The sequence below is a fragment of the Centropristis striata genome, chromosome 4 (assembly GCF_030273125.1).
Source record: "Centropristis striata isolate RG_2023a ecotype Rhode Island chromosome 4, C.striata_1.0, whole genome shotgun sequence".
In the NCBI taxonomy this organism is placed as follows: Eukaryota; Metazoa; Chordata; class Actinopteri; order Perciformes; family Serranidae; genus Centropristis; species Centropristis striata.
Window position 1 is genome coordinate 13,639,296 of NC_081520.1, and position 13,140 is coordinate 13,652,435.

At 40.8% G+C, this 13,140-nt stretch overlaps 1 protein-coding gene across 4 annotated transcripts in view; it reads left to right on the top strand.

Annotated features, from left to right (window-relative positions):
- nbeab (neurobeachin b) overlaps positions 1-13,140 on the top strand; it is a 194,412-nt gene that overhangs the window by 168,837 nt on the left and 12,435 nt on the right. For all 4 annotated transcript variants that reach the window (XM_059331642.1, XM_059331641.1, XM_059331643.1 and 1 more), the window contains 4 exons: positions 1,296-1,436; positions 2,521-2,640; positions 6,240-6,392; positions 9,207-9,374. In XM_059331642.1, coding sequence (XP_059187625.1) covers positions 1,296-1,436; positions 2,521-2,640; positions 6,240-6,392; positions 9,207-9,374 — 582 coding nt within the window. The remainder of the gene's footprint in view (positions 1-1,295; positions 1,437-2,520; positions 2,641-6,239; positions 6,393-9,206; positions 9,375-13,140) is intronic.

Below are 13,140 nucleotides of genomic sequence, written 5' to 3' on the forward strand. Positions count from 1 at the left end.
GTAACTGAAAATGACAGCAGTCTCTGCTTCCAGTATTACAACAAGCAATATATAGGAGCAACTACACATAACATTCAGTTTTTACTGACCTGATGACACAATAATACAAGTTGAGTCAGACTGTGTGGTTGGGATTAAAGAACAGAGCTCATATCACTTCTATTATAAAGTGCTCACATTGGCTTACTCACAATATACATTTTAAAATCTTTGAACTTGTCTATAAATCATGGACTTGTCTTTCACAACGTTGTTAATATGCTGCCAAGACATGAGTCTGGTATAGTACTCAGATCTACTGACTCTCTGCTGCTCACTGAACCAAATACTCACTGAAGCTTCTTCATTCTTGGTTGCAAACCCAGAACAGTCATAAAGACAGCAATATTGGTGACTTAAACTTTTAACTTTAACTTCAAATTGATTGAAACTATGCCATTCTTATTGCTATTTCTGATTTTACCTAAGTTTGGTTTTCTGTCTATTTTCAACTTTTATTTATTTTTAACCGTGATTTTTGCTTTGGTATTGAAAAGTAGCTACGGAAAGTTTTATGTAAATCTGGGACATATGCACCGTTCCAACATTTTCAGTCCCATTATCCATACTAATGCAGCGTACTGATCCAATACCAGTGTTTGATTACTTCACTGTGTGGGTTTTTTATTTTATTTTTTTTTTTTATGGAAGGCAACATCAGGCTTGATTGCTTTCCTAAGTTTGTAAAACAAAATGTAACCATAAAATACATTGGTTTAATTTTACTGAAATGTTATAATATAAAGAATAATAAAGAAGCTGTTTGAGTCAGTATCAGCCTGATATCAGATCCAGCATTGGTATCTCTGCACCCCTAATGGATATCAATTCAGATATATAAATATAGACTTTAAATGTTTTACGTTTGTCTATTTCTTCCTTATGAAGAGTGTTCCAATGACAATGTCTTCTATTTATGTGATCATGTGCTACAATGTGGTTGTCTCAACAAAGAAAGGACACCTTATTTACAAAAATAATTATCAAACACAGTTTAGTATACAGTATTTAGAAAACAAGTGCATCATTTTATTTTGTTGAACATGCAAAGTCAATTAAAATAAAAATGGAACATCCATATGTGCATATTTAGTTTAAGTTTTCTTTCACAGTGCTTACCAAAGCATGCAATAGGAAATTTGTACGAGGGTTCAGGGTTGCTTAAAGGGGAGGACCTTTTGTCTTACACAGACAAATAAGGGACAAATAACTTCTTTGCAAGAATTTAACTTCTTCTTTCTTTATTTTCTTTCCAGCCTATTGGTGCTCTCAATCCAAAGCGTGCAGCATTCTACGCAGAACGTTATGAGGCTTGGGAAGACGACCAGACGCCACCTAGTCATTACAACTCCCACTACTCCACAGCTGCCTCCACCCTGCACTGGCTTGTCAGAATAGTGAGTAAAATCACTCCTTCAACCTCCTTCACACTCATTATTGTACTGTGCTCAAAATCCCCGAATTAGCCAAGCATCTGAATAGGAATGAAGTCAAACCCACATCCTCAGACAGCTTTTCATTTTTGAGTCTGCATTAGTTGATTGTCACTTGTCAGACTTGATGATGCTGTTACTTTGAGGTCTGTCGGCTTCTGCACAGGAAACAGCTCGACATCTCAATTTGATTGGGCCTGAGTTAGACCAATGGCGCTCAGAAAACACATTTCACAGGCCAGTAAACCGGCATATGTGAACTAAATAAAGAGTGGCTGGGTAATGATTTACAGAGGCTGCTGTGACAGGTTTATGTGTTTCAGGCAACCCAGTGAGCGCTGGAGACATGTCCATCAAGGTTACTGAGCACTGTCCTCATTTACTCTGGAAGAGAAGGAGGAGACACACGCACTCTCTCCCAATCTGTTCTCCACAAAAAAGACCCTTATAACCTGCACAGATTCTTTGAGTTGGTGTACATTTGATTTTGAAGGCAGCTTATTAATTTGAAAGAGCTTTATGGGGAGTTTGTACTGTATTTCTCCTCCCCCCCATCATTAGTAGGAAGGGACTGATGAACTGAGGGAGCTCCCCTGACAGCAGTTAGATTGGCCTCTGTGGGTTTGTTCGCACAATCCCTTTCTTCCTCTGGTGAGTGATCCATCCACTCCAACCGGCAATGGCCGCCATCTCAGACTGAGAAAAACCAAATTTGAGCCAATTATCATTATGGCTTACTGTACTCAGGAAGAACACTAATTAATTTCCCCCCAGGCTTCGATACAATGAATGACTGATCTCTGCAGAGATCCCTTAGTATGCTGCAGAAAAGAGTAACAGTGAAATAATGCAAATATTTCAGACCATTCACATCATTTTGATAAGCTGCTTGTTAATCCAGTAAATTCAAAACAGTACTAGATTTTCATTACTTTGATTATTATGGTTGCAATCAAAATGCAAATCAACAAAGTGGAAAAGATGATGATGACTTTAGATTTGGTGGAGATCTTTGATCTTTGTGATGTCTAATTTGCTTTCTCTGTAGGAGCCCTTCACCACGTTCCTCCTTTGTGCCAATAACAACAAATTTGACCACCCAGACCGTACCTTCTCAGCCATTGCCCGCTCCTGGAGAGACTGTCAGAGGGACACCTCTGATGTTAAGGTGAGAATCACAACAAAAGCAAATAGAGATGTTTTTCTATTTTTATGGATGCGCAGATCTAGAAATTGTGCCCTTTAACAATTGACAGTTAAGTATCTATTACCTATTATCTATTTATTTCTTTGCCACCTTCTGGTGTTATGGACCTGTGGGTATCTTATTCTGGGGACAGTGATAGGATGTATCACTATATATATATATATATATATATATATATATATATATATATATATATATATATATATATATATATATATATATATATATATATATATATATTATATTTCACAACATATCTACCAGCAAAATTGCAACTGTGCAGTATGTATAATTGGCATTATACCCATACCAAGCCTCTCACTCGCTATGTTCCCCTCCTCAGCCAATGTGCTTCAACACCACTGCAAAAATATATACCATTAATTATAAATGCCTGATCCAAACAGCGAATCACAAAGACCATAGTGTACTGGAATACCCTAAGCACTTAGAAATGCACATTTGATTTATCTCATGCAGAAAACAAACTATCTCAGAGGTAGACTGATCTTGTATCTTTGCATGCAAGCACTCATGAGTTTGAACAAAGGCTGTGTCTGAGAGAAAGACAAAGCCCTCCCTCTGCAAATCCACAGAGCAGTCACCGAAAACGCTGAACCCTGCTGATTCGCCTCCATTTTGCCCACTGCATAACACGCAGCAGGAATACGCACTGACCTCAAAGTGTCATATATTTCTAGCACACCCTGCATCGGGTAGTGTTGCCCCAGGCAATTAATAAAGCATTAATGACAAAAGCTATTTAAAATGTAGTCTTTTATGTACGGACAGGGCTTTTACTCGCCAGGATCTGGGGGAGAGCAGCCAACTATGTGAGGCAAAGGCAGAAAGCTGCGAGCCAGCGAACAGCTGAATAGTCAAACGCCACCCTGTTAACAAATACAGCCTACTTCCAACTACTTGTATGTCTGCATGCATTTGTTTTTACACACATTGGATGGTTACTGATCTATTAGGAGAGGCATTGTACTGTGGAGGACAATGCTGGATTACTAACAGTATTTCATAATGTATTAGAAGCAGGAAAATATTACGCAAGAGCTTGTTTAGTTTACTCATGATGCAATAGGGGTAGACTTTGAGGCAATGCCACTATAATGACTATAATGACATTATTAACATTTGCTGTGATCATTTTTATAATAACCTCCATTTCAGTTATTTCTCTTTTTTTTCTTTACATACCGTCCAGCCTAGTTTTTTTACTTTTTACATTTTTAATATTGAACATACAATGTATTAAAAGGGGATTGCTCTGTATAATGCTATTCAAAATCAAATAGAACCAAATAAAATGAAAGCATACGTTTCCATGCATGTCAACTGAAAGGAAGCCACATGTATAGACAGACACGCAAATGCTATGCACAGCCACCTTGTAGCTACTGAGACAGAGTGAGAGTCTGGGGTTAAGGTCAGCTTCGGCCCAGTACACCGAGCAGGCCATCAGGCCTCTGATTAAAAGGCAGCTTGTTTTTACCAGGGTCTCTCCTTCATTAACCCCGGCCTCCTCCAGCAGTAATGACGACAAGACCAAGGGAGGCTGAACCCCTGATGGGGATGACCTCCTAAAAGAGCAAGTCAAATGGAAACGATCCTGCTCCGACCCAGGCCCTCACCTCCTCAGCCACCCCATCATTATTGTGCATCCATACCTCTCATTTATTTAATTGTGCACACAGTTATGTTAAGCTGGCACAGCCACCATTGGCAGAGAGAAGCAGACTTTTCTTGGAAGTAGTGGGCACACACACACACACACACTTTCAGACACACACACAAACTGCCACCATGCTGTCTGACGGAATCCAGCAGCACTCCACTGGTGACAGATTTTGACGAACATGTCATTAAGGTGACACAGTGTAAAGCAATGGAGGCATGTGTGATTGACTTGTTAGCCCATTACGATGCTGTTGCAGAATTAATGGCTGCCATGGGAGGGTGGCTTGAAAACAGAGCTGGCAGTTTTAACGGCTTGGCGGTGAGTTACGGCAGGAAGTTTACAAACGAAAAAGTGGAGGGAAAGTGCGGTTGTGTGTATGTGTGTGTATTTAAGTGACAGAGAGAAACGGACAGGAATGGCTACTTTACTCCTTTCCCTGTCGTGTGCGGAGGGTGAAATGTGACCAACAGCAGACCAGCAGTGTTATTGGCCTGTACCATGTCATGCTAACTCGCTCTATCAAAACTCAGTGATTTATGGGGGCCTAAAAGCTCTGCACGTTATGTATCCCATAGGCAATATAAAACTCTGTAGTACCACTGAATCTGACAAACACTGCATTCATAAAACAAGCTTGATACAAGGACTTAAATACTGTCTTGCACCCTCCTTTATGATCTCAGGCTAAGAGACAGACACAGCATTTAACTTGTCTTGTGTATTTGTTTTCTAATGAGGACAGAGTGGAGGATCTACATTCCTCGTGTGCATATGCCTCATTGTGCAGACGCTTTACTCACTCATCCTTTCTTAGCTGTATGATTAGGAGGATGAAGAGGACTTAAAATCACAGAAAGTATACATACAGTAATGTTGGTTGCAAATACCTTTTCCTAGCAAATTCTTAAGTGACCACGTTGATGGTGTTGCATTTTAAGCCCATTACTTATAGAAAGTATGCCAGTGGGATTTAACTGTTTGACATCTGGGAAGCCACCATTAATTTCAGATCAGATTGCTTTGAAAGTTAAACCTTATTATTATTATATATATATATATATTTATTTATTTATATATTTGGGTGGGGGGGGTGGGTGGGGGGGGTGCTGCCATAGACCATTGCCAAATTTTGGAAAAACATACCCAGAAGACAAATAATTAGCCACCATGAATGTGAGAGTTTTGGAAAAATCTCTGTATGTAACTCTGATGTAAAAAAAAAAAAGGCATTAAAATGTTCACTGCAGTGAAGGCTATGTCAAGCAAGTCTCTGCAAGTTGATGTGCATGATATAGAAAAGGTTGCCTTGAAGGTAAGAAATAATATGTACTTAATTAAAAACTTAAGTTAAGAAAAACATTGTAAAAATACCAGTATGGTCATTCAACACAGAAGAAATTCCTTAAGGAATAGTCTTGTCTTAAAACAAGGGTAAATATTTGCTCTGTTCCTCAATGTATGGAATCACACCCAGCTTTATGTAGGGGCTCCTTTTCCATGCTGACTTCCCCTCTGCTGCGAGGTCCTGACCCCATCACAAGAGCCCAGAGACCAGGGAGAAAAACCCAACTCAGTTCCAGTTTCATTTAACACACCTAACGCCTCTGCCTGCAATAACTGGACTAGCACCTCTCACCGCCTTCACATGGCCTGCTGTTAAGTTTGTTTGTGTTACCTTTCCCCTTGAATTCTCACTTCATCTCAGTGGGATACAGCGCCTTTTTTCTCTGTTTTTCGTGGCTCTGTCTTCACATATGTTATTTCTTGCACTTTGCTGAATTGTTGGGTGATTATAAGGTGAAAACTGTGGAACGAGACAGTGTGGTCTTGTCAATGTGCTGTAAAACATGATCTATCTTCCTCTAAAACACAGGAACTGATTCCCGAGTTCTACTACCTCCCGGAGATGTTTGTCAACAGCAACGGCTACCATCTGGGAATGAGGGAGGACAGGGCCATGGTTTGTGACGTGGACTTGCCAGCCTGGGCCAAGAAGCCTGAAGACCTTGTTAGGATCAACAGAATGGTAAGGTTTAGACATATGTCAAAATGGTATACAGTAGTTACTTTAGCCAAAATGATACCTGTATATGATATTATACTTATTATTATCTACAGAAAATATGTCTATTTTCAGCCTTTCTTTCTCTGCCAACAAAACATTACTTTTTCTTCTTTTTGTTCCTTCTCAGTTAAGACTGCACTCATTACACCACTTGAAATTAAAACTATACAATTTGATCTATTTTACTAAAACAAACAATTGCAGTATTACGATTATGACACCATTTTTGGTAACAATTTAATTGGGTATATACATGTTTTACTATTGAATAGAGAGCATCATTCTTATAAGGTGCACTGCAGTATATGGCACATGCATCATGTCATATAACATACCGTGGCATATTTTTATCCTTATAATACCCCACAACATTTATAAACCAGATGAGTGTTTACTATAGGTTGGGATTATGTCATTTTGATGTGTTTTTTTAAATTATTTCTTTAAGTTTAGCTTTTCAGCCTCCTTCTCACAGCGGCAAAGAAATCCATTTCCCACTCTTTCCTCTAACCTTCCCATGCATCTGTGTCTCCTTGTCTTATTCATGAAGCATCTAATAAAGTGCACCGCTCAATACTAACATTGCACCCCTGACCCTAGTGATGTCACTGAAGGACAGGACTGAGGGCAAGTTTGCCCTATAATGTTACCTTCTGTAATGCCGGGCCTCATCACTTTGGCAGTGTTTAGTGCCCTCTCTGTGTGCTTGTGTGTGAACGTCTCTGTGTGCACATTTATTACAGAGAGCCTATCAACATGTGGTCCCCAACTCCCAGTAGGTTTTAGGAGCAACAAGGAGAAAGAAATGGAGATCCAAACCGTCTCTTGATGTCAGATAAACTTTGTTCTCCCTTTAGTCTGGAATCAGTTACTGTAGAACTCAACAGCTCAACTCAATTTCATACAAAAACTACATGATGAATTGCCATTGCATGAGCTTACAACACTGCAGATGCATATGGAATAAATATCCACTTTTTTTTAACAAGCGCTTTAATAATTTCAGATTGTTAAAGCTGAGGAAAAAATGCATTGTTGTGATTTCAAATTTGGGCTAGTATTATTAATACCCAGAAACTTTCCAAGTAGTTTTCTATGGATCATTGCAAAGAAAAAATAAAACTCCATGATCATTTTAATATATTTTTAATTGAAAATGATAATTATGGCGCAAAAATTATCAAATTATCATTGCAATGCAATTTTCGTCAAAATAGTCGTGTTAAGATCTGTTTTTTATACCATATAACCATGATTTTTCATGATTGTTCAATAACTGTCATTTTGCAAACGAGGCCCGCAGGCAAAGTAAGTTAAGTATCCCTGTTCTATGTTATGCCTCCACAGTCTAATTTAGGCTTGGTGAGTAGTCCCTCCTTGAAACCATAAACACTTTAATAATACCACAAGGAAGACACAAAGTTTCATGCATGTTATGTATCTTGAGGTTAGGGGGCACGGTGTTTTGGACCAGAGGTAGAAAAAGGCTCTGGGAACACACTTGACCTTTTCAGCTGGAGTGACAGAGCTGGGCTGGTCTTATGGAGGTGACCTTTCCCCGTACTCTACCCACGCTGCCTGCTTGAGCTCTTGTATACGGGCAGAGTGGGGGGTTGAGAGGAGAGGCAGGAAAGGAGACAGAAGGGAGAGGCTGGGAGTTGTTACGGGCATGTCTGCATCTCCACAACAAGGAGAGAGGATAGGAGGATAGCTGGAAAAAAAGGATTACAGTGGATATTTTCTCGCTGTTGAAGGATACATGTGTGATTTTGCATTGCATTGTTACATTCACAGACCAGTGTATTCATACGCCCAGAAAATCATAGTGCTCTGCCTCCATTTTTTTGTCTTTCTTTTGTTCTGTTCCCTAGCTAGCCCACACTCTTGCTTCCTCTATTATTTCATTTCTGTCAGTGAATCTCTCACTCTGCCTCCCCCTCTGTCTCACTCTTCCTCTTTTTTTTCTTCCCTCCTTCTCTTTCTCCCTCCCTCCCTCTCTTTTCCTCCCACTTCCCATCTTTGCATGTGCCACTTTCAATTGAAGTGATATGCCCTGTGGCAAACTCTGCCTCTGTGTGCTCGAGCAGGCTTTGTTGGTAATGGCTGTTATTCCTGACGCGAGGGGAGGAGTGTAAATTCCTCTAGCAAAGCCTTACACCAGCATGCATGGGAATTATATTGTAACGTATTGTGGAACAATACATCAACCCCCTACTGAATGGCTTCCATAGGTATATTTATAATAATTATCAGCCTTAAATCCTATCCCAAATCTCTCACTAACACTCCCACAAGAAATCGAGTCTCCCTTTTCACTCTCACAAGTAATTTATCAATGTTGCTGCTGCGGATGGTTTTACAGTAAATTGGATCCCTGTTAGTATTGAACCAATTTCTTTGTCTCCATGCAAAGATAGTCGGCCTGTATTTTAAGTAGACAGAGAAATTTGATATGGGAGCCTTGTCCTGAGTTAGCTGATTACATTAAAAGGATGAGATGCAGCTTCTCTCTCTTTTTTTCTCCTGTAATATTTATGCACAGTAAAACAGGTTAAAAATGTATCATTTTTGACTGAGCCTATTTTTCCTTAGTCTTAATCATATTTTGATATTTGATGTGATGCAATGCCCTGGTAGGTCATCCATGTACAGTAAAGTAAGATGTGTTTTGTTTTGTTCAGTGCTGTGTGCAAGTACAATTTGTGTCTCTTGGCCCATGTGCTGTGTGCTGCTGGTATGCCTCTCACCTCTAATTGCCCTGTACTCCTCTCACAGGCCCTGGAAAGCGAGTTTGTGTCATGTCAGCTGCATCAGTGGATTGACCTTATTTTCGGCTACAAGCAGCGAGGCCCAGAGGCGGTGCGTGCCCTCAACGTCTTTCACTACCTGACTTACGAGGGCTCCGTCAAGCTGGACAGTATCACTGACCCTTCGCTCAGAGAGGTAAGGCACACACACATTGCCATGGAGACAAAGCCCCTCCCCCTCTCTTTTTCACCATAGGCACAACTTCCTGTCTCTATTTGTCCTGGCATGTGTTGGAGCTCCGGGAGCATTCATATCATGCATCTGTCAATCAATTATTGTGTCATGCAAATGTAACCCGTGAGAGAATTTGGCAGAGCTGCTGACTCATCGAGTTTGCTTTGAGATTAGCGTCATTTGTGATGACCTGAGTTATTAATTTCCTCTCTTACAGATAAACAGCAATCTTTTAATATCTGTCCACATTATTCAGAGATCCTCTTCACATCAGGATGCTGTGCTCTTTCTGCTGCTAATATACTGTATGTTCCTTCCCTTAATCAGATCAATGAATTTGACTGAGCTCTTTGATCAATCAACAGAGGTCACTCAGTCAATAGATGAGGGAGTGAATCCTCTTGTTCTTAACAAAATAATTGAATATCTATTAGCTCGGCCGTACTACTCGTGAATAGCTTAATTGCATAGAGGGGAAAGGCGACCAGAGACTGCAGCAGCTGGCATGCATTGTGGTACTTTCCAGTTTGAGCTTGTCTCTCCCTGTGATATCCACCATCTGCTGTCTGCAAAACAAGTCATTTATATACTGTCACTTCCAGGGGCGCCTTTATTTATCAAGTGACCACTATGCAAATTACCTGCAGAAGATTTGGCTGATCTAATTACCAAACCATATTGTGAAAGCTTTGGTTTTCATCATTTTGAGGAAGATTTAGGTGATGCCTTTTTTATTTTGCATCAGGCTGGGGTTTTTTTCAGCTGTCTTACACCCTGCCTACTATTACCCTGAGAGATGACAGTACTGTTAGTTAGTTGCACATTAGGAAGCCTGCTACTCAGACTCCCTAATTGTGCCCAGTTGAAGTAGTCGCTATTGTGACATGTGAATATATTTGTGCTGGAAAGAGAAATTGGCTCAGCTAATTGCAACTGATGTAATGCTCATATGATGAGCACTAATTAAGACAAGCCTTCATACCTTCAATCATGTTTCTCATTCCAGATGGATTATTCCTCTCCCTGTATAAAGTATAACCTTGTTTAGCTAAACCGTATATACTAAAACCTAGCAGCATCCGGAAAATGTATGAACAAGACAGCACCATTGAAATAAAATCTTACCAACTGAAGTTAAAAGTTCCAAAGATTTACTGGCAATTCCAAAATAGATAAGTGTAATTTTTCTGCTGCCCGCTGCAACCCTGAAAAACATGTAGTGCAGAAGATAAATTATAAATATTTTGACTGTACTTTGATGCTCGGCTGATTTAATTTAACTTCAAAGTTTTGCTGCATGATTTTTATCGAACCATTTTTTACAGTATTGTTTACCACTCCTCCTGTCTTACACAGGCTAGGTTTTTTGAGCTGCCTAGTTGAGTCAGTGAGGTGGAGCATGGAAAAGTGCCCAATGAATGTCTTGCTAAAACCTGCTGAAATGTGACGATTGACTCCGGGGTATTGATTCATTCTGTTCCTGACAGGTGAAACTGCAGATCTGGCATTAGTCATAACAATTAAGGCATTTGAAACGTCAATAAATTAGAGGTCATGAGAGATAATTTCCGCCTGTGTGTCAGATGGAAATGATGACACCCTCTGACATGCCGCCGGGCCTCTGGTTGAGGGCACGGTGACAGCTCTACTGGGCACACTGCCGGAACAGCAGTCCTTCTATGTGATGCTCCTCCTGACAGCCTTCTCTTATGGAAAAACATGACAGCAACCCCTTGATTCAAACCCCACTGTGTCACTCAGAAGTAAACAGACAAATTATTCATCAGTGGGACTCCATTCCTCCTCAGCTGCCACTGCCCCTCCCGCACCCTCTGAATCGACAAAGACAACAAAGTGTACTGTGGCTGGCCAATGAAGGGTTTGAAGCAGCTGAGATATATTTAAACTGATTTTACCTTGATATTCTTATAGTGATGGGACACAAGTGTTTAAATGCTTGACCTTAATGATAAGAAACTCCCTTCATATGTATCACATAGAATAGGATTCAGTGTGCATTGTCACTGGTGACAGCTGCATTACAGATAATCACCTACTAGTGGACACATTGTTTGAGACATTTCTGCTCCCACATACAGTAGTGCACAAGTCAACTCCAAAGCTATCATTTAAGAAACACCCTCAGGCTAATTCTTTGTTAGTACTTCAGGATTTAAATAAATCCAGGTCTGCTTATCTCAAAGAAATTCTATTGGCATGTAAATGATGGGCAGCAGTGTCGTCACATGATAAAAGTAACACAATTTCACAACAGTTAAATTAATAGGTTGCGTTTTAGCTTGGCTCTTTCTGACTTCTGTGCTGCTTTGATCTTTTTTATAATCGGTTTATACGTCTTAAAAGCCATAAGTACTGAATGAAAGCAATTTGCTTCTGTAATCTACCAAGTCTGTCAAAAGGTGAAAGGTGTAGCAGCCTCATATTTGTAGTCGCCGCTACTGATCTCAGGTGTCGTGACTCAGCATGATCCCACGCTGCTTAGCGGGTCACTGCAAGGCCGTGTTTGCATTCTGTCTGACAGAGCTGTTGTGTTGCTGCATTGCATGAGTGCACTGGAGGATGCTGTTGGGGATCATCCTCCACAGAGTCTCTCTGTCACCAGTTTGGGAACCAGTCAGCAAATAGAGAGAGAGAGAGAGCCACTCACCTCTGAAGCCTTTTGCTCATGCCAAAATCAGATGGGAACAAAGTCATACAGACAGACACGAAGATGCGGTGTGTTATGATGGATGTTTGGTGCTCACCCAAGCAAGGCGGTTGTTGCTGGGAGGGAGATCATCCAGATGGCTTTAGCAATAAGTGTCACTTATCAGCCAAAAAGCAGAGCCTGAAGTGACTTAAACTAATGAACTGCCTGTTAAGTGCTCTCCATCTCAGACTGAGATCGAGATAAGTTTCTGACATACCTCAGAGAGGATTAGTGTTAAAGCACCTGAGAGATATTGACATGTTTTGATCATCTAGTAGAGGAACATGTTCTTGAGTTAACCTTCAACAAGTCAGACCTGCTTCCCCCGACACACACAAAAACACAAACACATGCAAAAAAATCCTCTGCAAACAATTGCTGGTCGTCAAGGTTGCCTAAGACGACCGAAATGGGACATGCAGCAGCCCAAGAAATATGCTGATGTTGTCCACATGGCCTCCTCAGCCTTTCTGATCTTTGTATCAAATTTCTTTATTTGAGGAGGCATTGTGACCCTCACCCCAAGCCTAACCTTAAATAGCCATAATGTCAGTTGCTTATTACTTGACAGACTGCGTTGTAAAGAAACACTGCCTAGCACTTAATGGTTGCCAAATGTGCTCACCAACTCACATGAAACTTTCACTGCTGTGCGACAGCGCTCAACCGTGTGGACAGCGCCTTTTTTGGTGCTGTGGAAGATAGGAAGTGACCAGGGGGTGTTGGGGGCGACTGTTTTGCTTGCAGGTGGCCTGTCCTAATTCAGTATCACCTCCAAACTTCCCTCGCCACATCTCCCTCTGTGGCATGTGCTAGCCAATAGGTCCTTTTGATTGTGAGTGGTGTGTACAGGCGGAGGAAAATGAGGACTAGTCACCCAGGCAGTCAGAAGGGCGGGCGAAAGGCTGAGCGATGTATGTTCCATTGTGCACAGTGGCATTGACGGACGTCTACAAGCTCCCCTCTGATGGTGGAAGTGGCTCCAGTCACATCAATCACTCCCACCGTGGAGTGCCC